This window comes from Caenorhabditis elegans, chromosome V, assembly GCF_000002985.6.
Source record: "Caenorhabditis elegans chromosome V".
NCBI classification, from domain to species: domain Eukaryota; kingdom Metazoa; phylum Nematoda; class Chromadorea; order Rhabditida; family Rhabditidae; genus Caenorhabditis; species Caenorhabditis elegans.
The window spans coordinates 4,496,086-4,511,990 of record NC_003283.11 but is presented as its reverse complement, the minus strand read 5'-3'; the positions used below and the strand labels follow the sequence as shown (position 1 = coordinate 4,511,990).

Sequence of the window (15,905 nt, the reverse complement as noted above, 5' to 3'; positions counted from 1 at the left end):
ATGTTTTCTTTCATTAAGTTTTTGATCGAAATCACTAATTTTGGACAAAATTTTTCATGTGTGCGGCAAATTACAAACTTTGCCGAGCTGGGCAAATTCGGCAAATCCACATTTTGGAAATTTGCCGTGCTCAGAAATTTTTTTGGAAATTTTTTGATTTTTTGTAAAAATCTGAAACTTTTTCACCCAACTCAAGGAATTTTTCAGTTTTTTTCTAAAAAAAAATAAAAATTTCTAAAAAGCTTCCAGAATACTTGTCTACCTCGAAATAGTCTAAAAATCATAAGAATTTTCAAAAATAATAATTTGGAGAATTTTTACAGGCCTCTAAAGTATTGGAAAAATGCACTGATAGCAATTTCAGATTGACTTTTTTCCAGTTCCAAGTGGCCCCTGCCGCTAGTTTTTTTTTTGCAGGGGCCTATCGAGAAGGTCTTCTTTCAAATAACACTGGATTCATCCAGAAGTCCGAGGTTAGCATAAAAAACAGTCTGTTTCTTATTTTCATATTTTTGTACATTGTTAAAAACCAACTAAAACATTTTTTAAAGTTTAAAATTTTAATTCTATATTCATGGAGGAAAAAAAACAAATATTAAAAAGAAAAAAGAAATTAAATCGACAAGGCAAACGAGTGGTGATGAGAGAGAGAGACAAAGAAGGTATATTGTAATTTTAGGACTGAAATATTAGAAAAATGAGTTCCAAACATGAGGAGAACTGGAGGAGGAGAATAAGAACATACATTTGATATGAACTGGAATTAATCAATTAGTTTCAGTTTTCAATTTTCAAATATTTTGTCAAAAAATATTACATTTTGGAGAGCAATTGAATGTGTGGTATTAACCCTGTGGTCACAATTTTTTTTTTGAGAACAATAACAAATAGTCGATATTACCATTTTTACCATGGAAATTGGCGAATCTGTAGTAGTTATAGAGAGAGAGAGAGAGTGTGAGGGAGTGAGAGACGCAGAGAGAGAGAGAGAAACATTTAAAGTCATGGAAAACTTGGAAAAACGATTCCAAAAAAAAACAACTGATCATTTGAGGAGAACCTTTGGCGGTATACTGTTGTAATAAATATGTTCGGACCCTTATTCGTGTGGTGCTGAGAGATCAACCCATTGTTGAGAAAGAGCATCTACTGTTGGAGCCACTTGGAAGCCCATCATTGGATTCATGAATGGCATTGCTCTGAAATTTGAGAATTCGTTTATTAGGCTCACAATCAGGCTTGATCTTGGGTTTAGTCTTAGGCTGAGGCTAAGATTTAGGCTTAGGTTTACGCTTAGGCTTTGGCTTAGGCTTTGGGTTAGGCTTAGGCTTAAGCTTGCGTGTAGACTTAGCTTCAGATTTAGGCCTAGGTGTACGCTTAGGCCTAGGCTTAGGTTTAGCCTTAGGTTTAGGTTTAGGCTTAGGTTTAGGCGAAATCTTAGGTTTAGGCTCAGGCCTAGGCTTAGTCTGATGCTTAGGCTTAGGCTTTTTCTTAGGATTAGGCCTAGGCTTAGGTTTAGCCTTAGGCTTAGTCTTAAGCGTAGGCTTAGGCGTAGGCGTAAGTTAGACTAAGGCTTAGGCTTAGGTTTTGGGTTAGGTTCAGGCTCAGGCTTAGGCCTAAACTTTTAAAAGTTTAAAAGTCGTTTTCAATTCTATATAAGCCAGGGAGCACTAGAGTTTTATTCGAAAAAATTTCAGAACGTTTTCAAAGTTATTAGAAAAGTAGGCGACCGCGACCGACAAAAAATCCCAAAATTTCAGAGCTCTGTTAAAAAATTTCAGTAATTTGGTATAAGCTATTCGTACAATTTTTAAAACTATTTTAGAAAAGTTAAAAACTCACGGATTTGTGAATGATGGAAATCCACCGTACGGCATCGTCCTCTGCATGTAGAATTCGGCTGGGTACGGCATTGCTGTGCTCGCCGCTAGCGACGATGGATCCGGTGAATAGTTTGCTCCACTGTCCGATCCCGAATCGGGACTTGGCCCAGGTGACTGCTCACTTCGATTTCGTCGTCGATTTTTACAAACATTCATCTGACCGCTACGCCCGGCTCGGTTGTTCTGATCAATCATTGGCTGTACAATTCGTCGTCGAGCGTTGATGAACCTGCAGAAAAATATTTTTAGGAAGAAGTTTCAATGGAATCTCATCTAAATCTCGTTCCCCCAACAAATAATTTCCAAGTTGCATCGCGATGTCCGATCGGACCCAAACAGCCACTAAAAGTGTCAAATCGTGACAATTTATGTGCGTCTCACTTAAACCAAGGCTAGTGGCAAGGAGAGGAGGCAGATGATGATAAGAATCAATGTTGCAATTGCAAGAAACAACTAAGTTGCATTCGGGGGTAGATCATAAAAATCGCATAAATCGCGTTAACCACAACTTAAAGAACCTAAGTGACCAGTGGAGGGGGGCAATGACTTGTGTCACACTCGTAATATAAACTTGGGAGGAGATGGATGGACGGGGGGAGACAACTATTTGACGAGCCCATAAAAAACGATTTTATAGCGTGGCTTTACGGGGTTCATGAGGGCACAAGTGTGTGTTATAGATGATTATCTGATTGGTTTAGAATTTAGTTTGGGACTGTGAAAGGGAATCAGAATGAGCCTGAAATTTTTAATCTGAAAAATTTGTTTCAGAAAGATTATGAAACCAATTTTTTATGAAAAAAAAGTTCAACTGAAGAGCTATAGAAAGCATGCTCTATAAATTTTCAGTTGATCACTTTTTTGCTCGATTTTTCTGGGGATATATAGAGCCTCAAAAAAAAAAAGAAAAATGGTAAACCACGCGGTGCATGGCTGTCCCTTTACGGCTTGATCTACAAAAAATGCGGGAATTTTTCGCCCAAAAATATGTGACGTCCGCACGTTCTTAACAATACGAAACCAGTTGAGAACTCTGTTTCTCTTTTCCCGCATTTTTTGTAGATCTATGTAGATCAAGCTGAAATGAGACATTCTGACACTACGTGGCAAACTAATGCTGCTTTACAAGATTCACTGCATTTTCAACATAACGTTTTCAATGTGTAGCAAATAAATTCAAACATTAGTTATTTTCATGTAGGGACCAATAGTAGCCTTTCATCAAATTTCATGGCTTAAATTCGTGGTAAGACCCGGTTAGGAATTTATGTGCAAACTGTTCTGAATCGATTGAACTAATAGTAAAGAAAATGAAACGATACATATAAATAGAAACTTTCTAAAAGGAACCTGATTTGTAAATATTATAGTTTTGTTTGAGACGTTTATTTAAACTTTCAGAGTTTCAGAAAAAAAATTGACAGGACTGGACCGGAGCCTAAAAATCTAATCGGAGTAATTTTAGGCCATAACATTTGCATTCGTAATCAGAAATGCTCCGATACTAGAATTTCCTAGGAGCTTCTGTAGAGCGTCCCCGGTTAACTATTCAGAGCTATAGAATTTGTATTCGTAGTCATAATTCTAAATTTAAAATTCAGATTTTAAGTTTAACTTTACAGAGCTAAACCATATTCCCCTATCATCACCCCAACTTTTCTCAATTTCCTTTTTCCCACCATCAATCTTAGTACCTTGTCAATCTTTATCAATTCTCAACTGTCTCTATAAATCTTGTCCCTGTTCTGTCCCTCCTACCCGTATCATCACCATCAAGTCTCGTCGTCGAAAACCGCCGAAAAAAGCAATCACTCTTTTCCTCATAAATTGACACCTTCACCATCAACCAAATTGACAAATCGACCCCCGACTCTTCTTTATGAAGAAGCGCTTCTTCATCTATTTTGCCTGCAGTTTTTCTTCATCTTTTTCACTCTCTCTCACAATTTTTCCAGAGAACCCTTCTTCTCCACATCCGAAGCACGTCCCTGTGTGTGTGTGTGTGTGTGTGCCTCTTTCCACTCTCTTCTTACTCTATATTTCCCACTGGCTGTATCTGCTTCGCCTTTGGCTTGTCAACGTCGCCAGCTGCGGCGATCCATCATTGCCAAGGCTGTCTCTCTGCCAGCCAACTCTCTCCAATCTCTTTGCCGTCTACACTATTTCCAGACTCCCTCTGTTCGAATTGCCGCCTTGGAGAGAAGGAATAGATGGAGAGAGAGTAATAGAGAAGCAACGAGAGGGATACGGTAATCGACAGGGGACGATGAAGACGACAAGAGAGGAGAAGGATGAAGAAGATTCTTTTCAACTGTTGCCAGTTTTGAAATTTTTTTTTTGAAACATAGTAGTTGCCGCGAACATCTGTGATTCATCTTGCTTAGGGGGACTTTTTCAGTTTAGATTGAGAACCTGGATGCATCCCTCAAGTTAGACAGAATTTAAGATTAGGAAACTATCAGTGGGACAATAACAAAATTGGTATTTAACTTTTAATTGAATTTTCTAATTTTCTCCCCCCCGAACTATGTAGATCAGAAGCTTCTGCAGAAAACAAAAATTTGTTATGCATTAGCGCAATACCAAGCAGCTTCTCTTCCTTCCCCTCGGTTCCATCAATCTTCCAACTCCTTCGGGAGAAGCATCTACCGTTATCAACCCCTATCATCAGCTTCCTAATCCCCATCTGTAAGCCCCCTCACAGCACCACCTTCCAAAAAGAGGCAAGGAGGAGCATGAAAGGTGGACCACCCCATTCGACAGGGGTGGTCGTATGTCAGTTTGACACGAAATGTCAGTCAAATGTCCACTAAATGAGCGTTGTTCGTCGTCGTCGTAGTAGTAGTGGTCGCGGAGAAAGGAAACGCGGAATAGGATAATGAGGGCTGAATCTGAATGAAGGTGGTGGAGGTAGTACAGTTATTCTTGGAACGGGCACAACAAAAAGTTGCGCCGCCGCTCGTGGTTGTGGTGTAGACGAAGATTAATGAGATTTTGAAAAAGAAAACGATCAGCGAAAAAGTGCAGAAGTGCAAAAGTTTATTTCCAGTTTTGTAGGTAGACGTTTTACCTATTCAGGCCTACAATTTCCGATGGAGCTGTGATGACAAAGAAAACAAAGACAGTTTTACGCTGTAACAAAAACCGTCAATTTACTTGTTGTCCCAACAACAGTTGTTGCTAACCACTAATTAACGTGGCTCTGTATCTGGTGACATGCGCATCCCATTAACCGATCACTTTCTGTGTGTGCAATGGAGCGTGATTTAATTGGAAAACGTATCATGATGATGATGATGATGGGCGGTGGTAACACCATTATCCATTTTTCAATGTCTCTATTCACACCCCGTAAATCAAACAGGTGCGGAGAAAGTTGGACACAAGCTAGATTGATTATACTGTACAATCTATTAGAGTTTTGGAAGTTTTTGAATCTAGAACTTCAAGGAGCACGGGTTCATTTAAATGGGTCTCGCCGCGAGTAAGAGTACCGTACTTCCCTATTAGACTTGCACCTCTCGCTTCACTTTGACAGCTTATATCTCGTTTCCGTTTAGTCATATCAAAAAACTGTCAACTAACAAAAAACGTGCAAAATATTTTTCTACATTTTGTTAGTTGATCATTTTTTGGTAAACCTTAAGACAGCTGAGATATAAGCCGTCGCCGTAAGCCAATCAGATCAATGACGGGAGAAAGTCTAATATGGAAAAAAACGGTATTTGGATAGGCCTAGCAGAGCTTTTAATTTATCTATTTTCAAAAATAACTTAGACTAACTATAAAAATGTTGCAAAAACCTTGAATACGTGCTTACAAAATCCCTAATAAAAAGCTATCAAAAAATCCTTTAACACGAACTTCAGAAAATCGCAAAATCACGCCAAAGCAGCACAACCTATCAAATCTGGCAATAGTCCCCAAAATGGACAAATATAGTAAATCCCAAAACTTCCTACCCTTCCTGATAATCTAACCCCTCATCAATGACCCGATGACGCAACTCCGGGTAGGTCAAACACAGTGTTTATCCTCGATCCCGCACGCGCGCACACACATATGAAGTCACCGACAAAAAGCGTAATCTGATAGCTGAGTGAGCTCTCTACACCATCTTTACATAAACTTTTCTCCCCCTCTTTTTGATAGGCTCATGCCGAAAAGTATAAACTATTACATATGTAGATAAAATAACGTACCAGTTGTTAACCTGAAGAATTGTGAGACCCGTTTCTTTTGCCAACTGTTTCTTCTGCTCTTCTGATGGGTAGGGATGCTGAAAATTGAACATTAGCCCCTTCTCTCATCATCTGTTTGGGGTAGGGGGACCACAAAAGTGACCTCTGACCAGTTGTAAAAATTCAGTGTTACACTAGTATGTGTACGTCCCTTGCCTCCGGACGACGACGACCTCCCAACAAGTTTTGCAAATCTAGATTACTGTAGGAGGTGTCGATGATGATGAAGACATGGGCGCTCACACAGAGAAAGTGAGGAAGAAAGGTGAGAAATGAATCAGACAAAAAAAAGTGAGAAAAAAGAGAAAAAGAACTTGAGATTAATATTCGAGATAAGCCTGCACCCTTACCGTCAAATTGTGAAATAACCACGCGCGGAATTTGGTAATCGCCTCCTTTGAAAATACTTTCGGCACTTTTCGCTTGCCATTCTGACTTCCGTTTGCCGAGTCGGACAGCACCGAATCTCGACCATCATCATTCGATCCGCACACGGAGAACTCGTCGCCTGGAATACATTTCGGGTCATGATCGGCAAGGATCTAGACCCTCCTGTATTCGGACCCTAATGATGCTCTTATTTTAAGGGGACAGCGGATGATTTTGGAATAAGAATGAGATCAGATAAAACATGAAGAATAAGAAGAAGAAGGAGTAAAATGAACAAAAGACAGAAACAAAAGTTTAGTGAACATAAATTGTGAATAAACCAAAAAGACATCATTTTCAAACAAAAAACTCCTTACCGTAAGATTTTGAAAAAGCCACTGCCGAAGTCGATTTGTCGCCTGTTTCGGAAAAATTCCCCGTCCTCGACTTTTGCCTATCCGTCCTCCGTTCGGCGTCGACGGTTTATTCTTCGAGGACGACGACGATGATGCCGACGAGGGTGCTAAATTTATATTCTTGACGTCAGCGTCCATCATTACGACGTCAGGTGTACCATAGTCACCAAAATCATAAGGACCACCCAGCTCTTGATGGTACATGGTTGTGGGATCATGTGGGTACATGGACATCATATCACCATGATATTCAGACGACGAGGACGACGGAGGCACAAGAGAAGCGTCAAGCATCGAGACACCGGCACAGTGAAGGCTTTGCTCAATGATATTCTGTGGCGGTTGGGGATGATGAGGCAGAAAATCTTGATGCTGATGATGATGAAGAAGCTGTTGTTGAAGAAGCGGCGGTGCGTGGTGAAGCAGGGGACCTGCGCAAGAATAATAACACATGAAAAGCGGCGGTGGAGCTAACCAACAAAGAATTAAAATGAAGTGTCAGTTGCATGCACATACAAGTGTGTGTGTGTGTGTGTGTGTGTGTGTGTGTGTTATTGGAAAATGAATTATTGGAAAAATGAATTGTATTCATGCTTGGACTGAAATAAAGGGAAGAAAAGAGACAGTAGAGGTTAAGTTGAAAAAATGACAATGAGGATATAAGAGAAAAAGTTCCAGGGAGAGCATCACATAGGTCCGATATACAGGAGGGAGCTGTTAGCCGAGGCGACAATAGGTATGTCGACACGTGGAATGTTTCTACTGTTATTCTGAAGGTCACTTATTGAAGGAGCCTTTAAAAAGTACCATATCCCATTAACATCTAGGAACTTAGAAAAAAACCAACTCACCAGCTTCTGAAATCGAATCCATCGAATTTCCGTTCGCATGACCCATGGGTGTCTCACCGGACAAGGGTGTCGAATCCTGTCTTAGACCACCCGACGAGCACGTCGAAGGACTACTGACGGCTATGGGCAACAGCGTCTGGGAGGCTCCAGCCGTCGAGTGGAGCGTCCCGCCGTTCGCTAAAGGGTGGTCCCCTGCTTGGTTGGAAGACGATGATGATGATGCGGCAGCGGCCGCCATTCCAGCCATCGAATAAGCCATTGATGATCCCTGAAACTTGAACATTTTAGTTGTGTAGATGAATTTTTATTCCCCTGTTGATTTTTCTGTGGCGGCAGACATGAAGAACCGAACGATTCCTCTCTCAAAAAACCAAATTATGCAAATTCGAACGTCGTCTTCTTTTTACCGCTACCCCCTTCTCCCCCTTGTTGAATCCCATTGAGTCAAGTACTTTCTTATTGTTCGAGGCAAGCAGCCGCCACCGCCGCCGGCTACCACCGCCTCGAACATTGCGTTCCCAAATCGTTTACCCAACACAACCCCAAATCCCGCTGTGCACACCCATATTCGCTTAATCATTTGACACTCTAAATACATCGTCCCAGTGAGACGAGACAGAGATAAAGAGCGAGGGGAGATCCTATGTGTGGTCAGAATGTGTATCGGTGTGCAAATCCAATTATTGACACCCTATATATCTTTCGCCTAGGCGCACTTTACTAGATTGACTCCATATTTGTGGCCAAATTATCCTAAAGAGGAGGCGTCGACAGTTGTGATTTGGGGGGGGAGGGGGGGGGGGGGGGGGGGGAACGGATTGGAGTTCAACAAAAGGGAAAGTGTGCTCTATTGATTTGATAATGTCTGATATTAAGTGAAGCTAGACCCGACCAAAAGATCAGCGTGCCAGTGCATGGCAATAATTTCAAAAAACAGCATGCTAAACAACGCGCGATGTGTAATATCACAGCATAATTTTTTTCCTAGAAATTTGACGTTCAGTTTGCTGGTGGTGTATTTTGAAATATAAGAGTTTGCCGAATTAGGCCATTTTGGCTCGGCTACGGCTGGGGTCGATTTACGGCGCGCCGCGGCCTTTCCATTTTTCATCAGGTCCTTTTTTGTGTGGCCTAAATAAGGTATAAACTTGAAGCTTGAAACAAAACTAATTTTGAAATTCTACATTTCAAAACATTTTTTTTTAGATTTGAAAGCCTCAAATACCCACCAAAAAAACTAAGCTTCAAAGGACCTGCAGATAAATTTATCGCACACATGATCGTCATCACTACCCACTAAATTATCTACAATCCCCCTCCCTCGAAAAAGTGTCAGTTGTTACTCTACATCATTCAATCCCTATACCCTCCCTTCCAATCTATTTCTCACCTCCATCGGATGCCCTCCCATTACGCCAGCATTCTCCGGCAATGGAACTGATTGCGGTTCGTATGGTGGTGGATAGTGCATCGGCGTCGCTCCACCGGCCATCGATGGGGACGATGAGTGACCGAGGTGTCCCATGCTTCCGGGGGACATTGGTGGTTGTGAGGATGAGGCACGCTCGTCGCCAACGATATCCAGCGGCATTTTGCCTTTCAGACAGACCACGTATCGATTGCAGAAGTTGTCGCAGAGCTCGTGGACCTGGAATTAAAAGAGTTAACAAATCGATTTAAAAATTCAGTGTCCAAAGTGTGTGCGAATTAAAGAAAATTAAACGATAAATACCGAATTTTTTGCACCCCAGTTGCTCCAATTTGACAGCTTATATCTCGGTTCCCTTTGGTCTTATCAAAAAATTGCCTACTGACAGAATACTTACCAAATATTTTCCTACATTTTAATAGTTAAAAATTTTTTGATAAGACTAAAGCCAATTGAGACATAAGCCGTAAAAAAAGCGTGTAAAAAATAAATTGGAAGCCTAGGCCGTTACCAAAAGCCTGGAAAAATAAACCAAAAATCGTAGAAATGCACTTTTTTCAACTAGCTCTCTTCAACACACTGATACGGTGCCAGTCGGCGCCCCAAATTGGGAAAGTGCATTTCAGAACGCGGAGCTGATAACTGATAACTGTTCACACACACACAAAGCGGAGTCTCAACTTTTTGTCTAAAAAATAAATAAAGTACGAGACGCAGACGATTATTTTTTTGCATTACGTTTTTTTTGTTGAATTTCATTTCAATTTTCATGCTCACCTTTTCAAGCTCCAACAGATGGAATCGAAGCATCTGAATCGATTGGAGCATAATTTGATCTAGTTGTGGATTCGGTACATAGTACTGCTTGTCAGCATTCTCTTGGGTCTGTAAAACTTTCTTTTTTTTCATTTTATTATTTCCCCGAAACTTACATGTCTTACAAATTCGTTGAGATCATCTTTGAAAGACGCGCTGGAGCACACGTCCGATGACGTGGATCCGTCGCGTGACGTGTCTCGGGGCGTTGACGTGGCGAGCTCGCATTTTTCGAATAGGAGAACTAGAAGTGGATAGAGTGGATGGCTGAAAATTTGAAAATTGTTAAAAATCAATTTTTTTTAGCGATTTGAAAGTATTTTGAAAATGTAATAATTTTAACGAAATTTAGAAGCAGAAAATTTTGAAATTTTTTAATTTTTTTTACGTCAAAATTTTTTAGCTTCAGCTTCTCAGGCACGTCTCCAAACATGAGGACCTATGTTTTGCCTGCCTACCGCCTACTTTTGAATTTTTTTCACAAATTTTTGATGACTTGTTGAATGTTTAATTTTGAAAAAAAAACAGGCACAAGGCAGGCCTTGTAGGCAGACTTTATAAAATTAAAATTCAAAAAAAACTCACGCATAAATAGACTCCTTATCCCGTTTCATGGCTTCACCCATCTCATGGTGCATCATCGGAGTTGACGTCGGCGCGCCACCCATATTCGTGTACAAATTGTAAAACGCCGCCGGATCGGCAATATAACTGGCTGGGTCGGCGCTCGCCGAGCCCGGTGGTGGACCATATCCATCGTTGAACTGCTGAAAAAATATGGATAAGATTAGATAATTTTATTAAAAGGCGCCTAAATATGTGAGGGATTTATGGGTAAAATCTTATCTCTTCTTCTGACATGGCTAGCAAAAATTTTGCAAAAAAAAAATCAATAATTTTAGTTTTCCTCCAAAATCTTTTTTTTTTCGAAATTTCGGTACAAAGGGGCGCCGTTCCAGATTTCGGCAAGATGATAGGCGGATTTTTTGACGAAATAAATCTTCTCGGCCCCCCGATTCGGGTAAAAGAAGATGTGAACGGGGATAACGGTGGAAGGATAAAGTGAGAAATTGAAACCACGCTTTCCTATTTTTTTTTCTTTTTTCTTTTTTCTGTGTCTTGTCTCTCAAATTGATTAATTGATAAATTGTATTGATAACTAAAGAGGCCAATTTTTTGACACTTTTTGGAACCATTGGTGGTGGTGGTCATAGGCATTTTTTCTAAGCAGTAGCCCAAGCTCATCAAAATCATTTTAATGGGTTTTATTAGTCAGCGGGGAAGACGGGGAAAAGGGGTGGAATTTGGGACATTTTCTTATCTTTTTTCAAATGATTCCCGAGAAAAAGTGATACTGTCGGTAAGATCGTAAAACTATTTGTGATTCTTGTGTTGGCTTCGGAAACTAAAACTAAAACTAATCGATGCAAGGAAAAATTTAAGAATGAGGGGCTTAATATAAGTACTTATATTTTGAAATATTCACTGGTGTTATTTTAACGATTTGCAAAAGTCGATAGTATTCCACCTCACTACCTCACTTTGAAAAGTTATATCACGGTTCAATTAGAAGATATAAATAAATAGTCAACTACAAAATTATAGAAAAAGAAATAATACGGATTTTGCCAGTTGACAATTTTTATATAGGATGAACGAAAACTGAGATATAAGCTGTCAAAGTTGGACGATGGGGTGCAACTGTTAGTCTTGCAGACCGTAGCTTCAATTTGGCAGCTCATTGTAATTTTCAGTTAAAACAAAAAGTTCTAAGCTGACAAAATATTTGTTTTTTCTAGAACTATAGTTTTAAAGTATTATATTCACTGATTTTCTAGAGATGAGCAGAGATACGACTTTTCGAGGTATTTGGGGTCAAGTTTTTCTATATTCTGAAGCTTGGGAAACTATATTGTAACTAACCAGCGCTTAAAACAAGGCGAACACCTAAAAATTGCAATTTTGAGATCTAGAAAGCGGGAAAAAAGCGACAGCGACGGCGCGGTGGGGGGCGCAATGGCTGATTGGAAACCCAAGAATGAGCTCGAGCCACCACCCAACACAACGATAAATTATAGAGGAGAAAAGGAAAAAGGGATGGCGCTCTTTCTGGTATCATGTCAAAGTCAGAAGAAGCAGAGGGGAAACGGAATGAAGGAGAAGAAGAAGAAGAAGTACCCTCTGCGCCATCGTCGTTGCCGACACACGGGGCCTTGCTGAATAAGATGAACGATGGTCGTGTCGGGATCGAAAACTCTTTCCACAACGGGGTGTCAGTCAGTCAGTCTGTCACACACACGATGATGGTCAGAGCTTGTCGCCCGCCCCTTCTTCTTCTTCTCTCGTTGATCGATTGATTAGTGTGCCGATTTGATGGGCCGGCGGTGGCGGCGTGTGTTCTTCTCTGCCCTGCGTGTGATGTCGATGATGATGGAACGAACGTAAATAATATGACAGACAGATGAATATCGAAAATGACAACTTCTCACACACTTCAAAACGGTTGTATGTCAATCTTGTCCGATCGTTGGGGGGAGGGTTGGTGGGGTGAATGTGGGCGGGGCTCCCTCTCTCTGACTCTCCCTGGTGGGGGAAAAATACGAGAAACCACCGAAAGAGAGAGAAACGGGCAACCGGGGGGCAGATCGACTCGCTTGCCTTCTCCTCTCTCTCTCAGTCTATTTTCCCCTGTTAGCCCCCCTCGAGAGAAGGAGTGAGTGAGAGAGAGAGCGATGCGCCGGGGCCCCGCCCTATTGCGCCAATAGGCACTCAATTCGGTACAGTAGACCCCGGGTGTGAGAGGAGGGTGAGAAGGCAAATTTGGAGAGGAGTAGAAGAAGTCAAACACGAAGAAAACGACGACGACGACGACGACGAAAAAATACATGCATTGCATTTTCCTCTTTTTTTTGTTTTAGCGAGACGAGGCAAAAAGTCAAGTGTGGGGGACCTCAGGTTTTCCAGCTAACACAAATTTACATTTTCTACCAAGTAGTACCCGATTCTTGGCAGCCAAATTCCATGTCGCCTATCAATTTTCCAATTTTCCACCCTCGATAAGAAACACATGATTAATGTGATTAAAAGAGATAAATCGGTCGGTGGGGGGGGGGGGGGGGGGGGGGGGAGCGATGATGAGACGAAGAAGAATGAGGAGAGAAAAGATAAAAGCGGCGGACAATTTGTGTGAAAATTATCAGGATTTTGTTATTGCTTTTATGCTGTTGATATTGATAATCGGATCATCGGCTGTTAAATTGCATATTATATCGTGGATGTGTGGAACTAGCTCTATGAACTTTAACTGGTAGGTTGTAAACCCAAAAAATATGTTCTTAGATTTTTATGGTAGTTGTTGAAGGTGGAGTAGCGCCAATGGGGAAATTGTTAAAAACCACTCCTATGGTCCCAAAATGACCGAATATCGTAATAAAACATCATCAAACAAACACATCAAACAAAAACATCAAAACAATCAAAAATTTTCTTAAATTTTTTTATTTGCGGTCAAAAAGTGACAATTACTCAGTTTTTGTTACTCATAATTTTGGAAGTCGACCAAAAAAAGTTTTTTCCTACATTTTTTACACTTTAAGCTTATTTTAATTATTCGTGTTGAAACATTGTAGGGGGCGAAACATGCGACATTGCTTTGGATTTCCTCGAAAGCTCATATTTTTCAAAAATTTGGCAATTTGGCAAAAGTTTGAACGGAAATTATGAAAAAGCTAAAATTTTGTGGGGTGTTTTATTATAATATTCGGTCGTTTTGGATCATTATAAGTGTATTTAGACAAAATTCCCACTGGCGCTATTCCACCTTTAATATACTTTTTTCATAATAAATTCTGAATTTTTAGTGGATTTCCGAATTTGAAATTTGTTTTCCTATGTCAAATGAAAAAAAATCTGTTGAATTTAGCTCCTGTGGCGAGACCAACTCAGAAAAAAAAACAATGTGTGCCTTTAATGTGATGTTTCAAATTTTTGCGAAATATTACAATATTTTTTCCCGGTTTCTTGAAATTTATATTTCAATGAAAAACCAATTTCGAAACTCTAAAATTTTTACAATTTTGATTTTATAGATTTTATCAATTTTCTGAAAGCATTTTATCGTAACAGAACTGAAAAATTACAGTTCATTTTGAACATTTTTTTCATTTTTTTTTCCGAAATTCCAAAAGTTTTGAAGTTTCAGACAATACAAAACCCTTCAAAGCTCGATTTATAAAATTATTTTTAATTCTAAAAATTGATTTTTGAATTTCTTAAACTACAATGTGAAGATCCTAAAGAATTTTTTAATCGGCAAAAATTTTTTCAATTTTCAGAAATCAATTTAATTAGGAAATTTAGTCGCAAATTAAAACAACAACCAATTCTTAAATTTTACCTCATTGTGATCCCGCTTCTCTCGTTTGATGCTCGACGTGTCCAAATCGTACGTCGAAATTCCATTTTGAACAGCCCAAGTGTCAGCGGACGCGTGAGCCCACACTTTTGAGTCGCCGCTCATGTTCCTGCAAGAGAGAAATATTAAATTTTGAAAAAGAAAACGTGAAACTCATTATCATTTATCAAAAGAGTCTGTGCGTGAGCAACAGCAGATGGGTCCTCGTGGCCCGAAAGCACAAAAAGCACACCAAAAAAAAAGGGATGGATTCGAAAAAAAAAATAATAAATAGGCTCCGCAAGAGATGAACCAGGAGGGCAAATTCAAGTTTACATGCTGCTGTCCTGTGTCCAATGTCCTCCGCATTGAAGATAAATTGCTTTTGTTCGTTTTTGCCCCCACTAGGTGCACAAAGCTGTTCTCATTATATTTTTGAAATTCGAACAAAAAAAATGTAAGTGCTAAGGAAAAATAAAGTGGAAAGAATGAAGATTGGAACTAGTTTCTTTTTATTTGATAAGGTTTATGTAATGTACGGTATGAGACTGAAAAAAAAGTTTCATTATACCGCCAGTTTCACCGGAAGTTTTTTGTCATGTGAATGAGCATGAGCTGAGGAAATGTGACTAGTTTGGAAATTAAAAAAAAATCTAAAAGTGAGTTCGGTTTCTGAAAGAAATTTGCTCCACCGAAAATGTGAGAAACTATTTTGACGGCCTATATCTCTGTTGCTTTTGATTGGATCAAAAAATGTTTAACTGGTAAAATATAGAAAAACATTTTGCGCATATTTTGTCAGTTAAAATTTTTCTGATAAAATCAAAGAGAGCTGAGATAGAAGCTGTTAAAGTGGAGCAAGACGGGTGCAAGCCTACTAAGGAAATTGCGGACAATGTCCTAATTTTTCAAATTCATTATCAGGAATCAAAAAAGCTCTACCAAACCTAGTCAGCTATTTCCAAGTTTCCACAAAAAATTAATTAATTAAACAAGATCCTTCTGAAACTACACTTTCCAGATTGTCAACTAAATGTGCACCTATGAATGTAATAAAATATCGCAACCTTTCGCCTCTTCCAGAGAGCACAGTCATTTTTTGACACATTTTCCTTATCAATAATCAGAGAGTAGAGACATAGAGATGCTAACATTAAAATACAAAAGTTTCAACATTTTTTCCCTTCAATGCACCACATCCCCCGTTTCCCTCATCTACTTATACTCCAGCTGCACTTTATTAACGTCGCCTTTTGTTCTAAGGGGATTAAGATTAGGATCATATGGAAGAGGAGGGGTAGGAGGTGTCAAGTGGGATAAAGTTTCAGACTGTTTTTCTTTGTTTGGTAACATGGTAGACACGGGAAGAAGATTAACCTATAGATTTCAGATTTCCTGGAAGGTAGCGTGTGGTGCTTTTGTTGCTTGAATTGACAGAATTGAGTTGTTTCAAAAATTCTAGAGTAATAGGCTCAGCTCAAAAGATTAATCAAAGGCCTAAATTAAA

The 15,905-nt window shown here is 39.7% G+C and overlaps 1 protein-coding gene across 8 annotated transcripts; it reads right to left on the bottom strand.

Annotated features, from left to right (window-relative positions):
* Positions 1 to 543: 543 nt before the first annotated feature.
* unc-62 (Homeobox protein unc-62) lies at positions 544 to 14,528 on the bottom strand (the record flags this gene model as incomplete). Of its 8 annotated transcripts, none has more annotated exons than NM_001028999.5 (10): positions 544 to 1,199; positions 1,843 to 2,112; positions 6,086 to 6,162; positions 6,475 to 6,632; positions 7,761 to 8,028; positions 9,151 to 9,408; positions 9,967 to 10,074; positions 10,122 to 10,272; positions 10,591 to 10,772; positions 12,184 to 12,661. In NM_001028999.5, 10 exons carry the CDS (start codon positions 12,193 to 12,195, stop codon positions 1,100 to 1,102), a joined length of 1,584 nt encoding a protein of 527 aa, NP_001024170.1. The 8 variants fall into 8 exon arrangements, with proteins under 8 accessions (NP_001024170.1, NP_001370772.1, NP_001367923.1 ...); NM_001380635.2 differs by lacking the exons at positions 6,475 to 6,632; positions 12,184 to 12,661 and adding exons at positions 6,871 to 7,016; positions 14,402 to 14,528 and having other exon boundaries at positions 545 to 1,199; NM_001028998.5 differs by lacking the exon at positions 12,184 to 12,661 and adding an exon at positions 14,402 to 14,528 and having other exon boundaries at positions 874 to 1,199.
* Between the last annotated feature and the right edge of the window lie 1,377 nt (positions 14,529 to 15,905).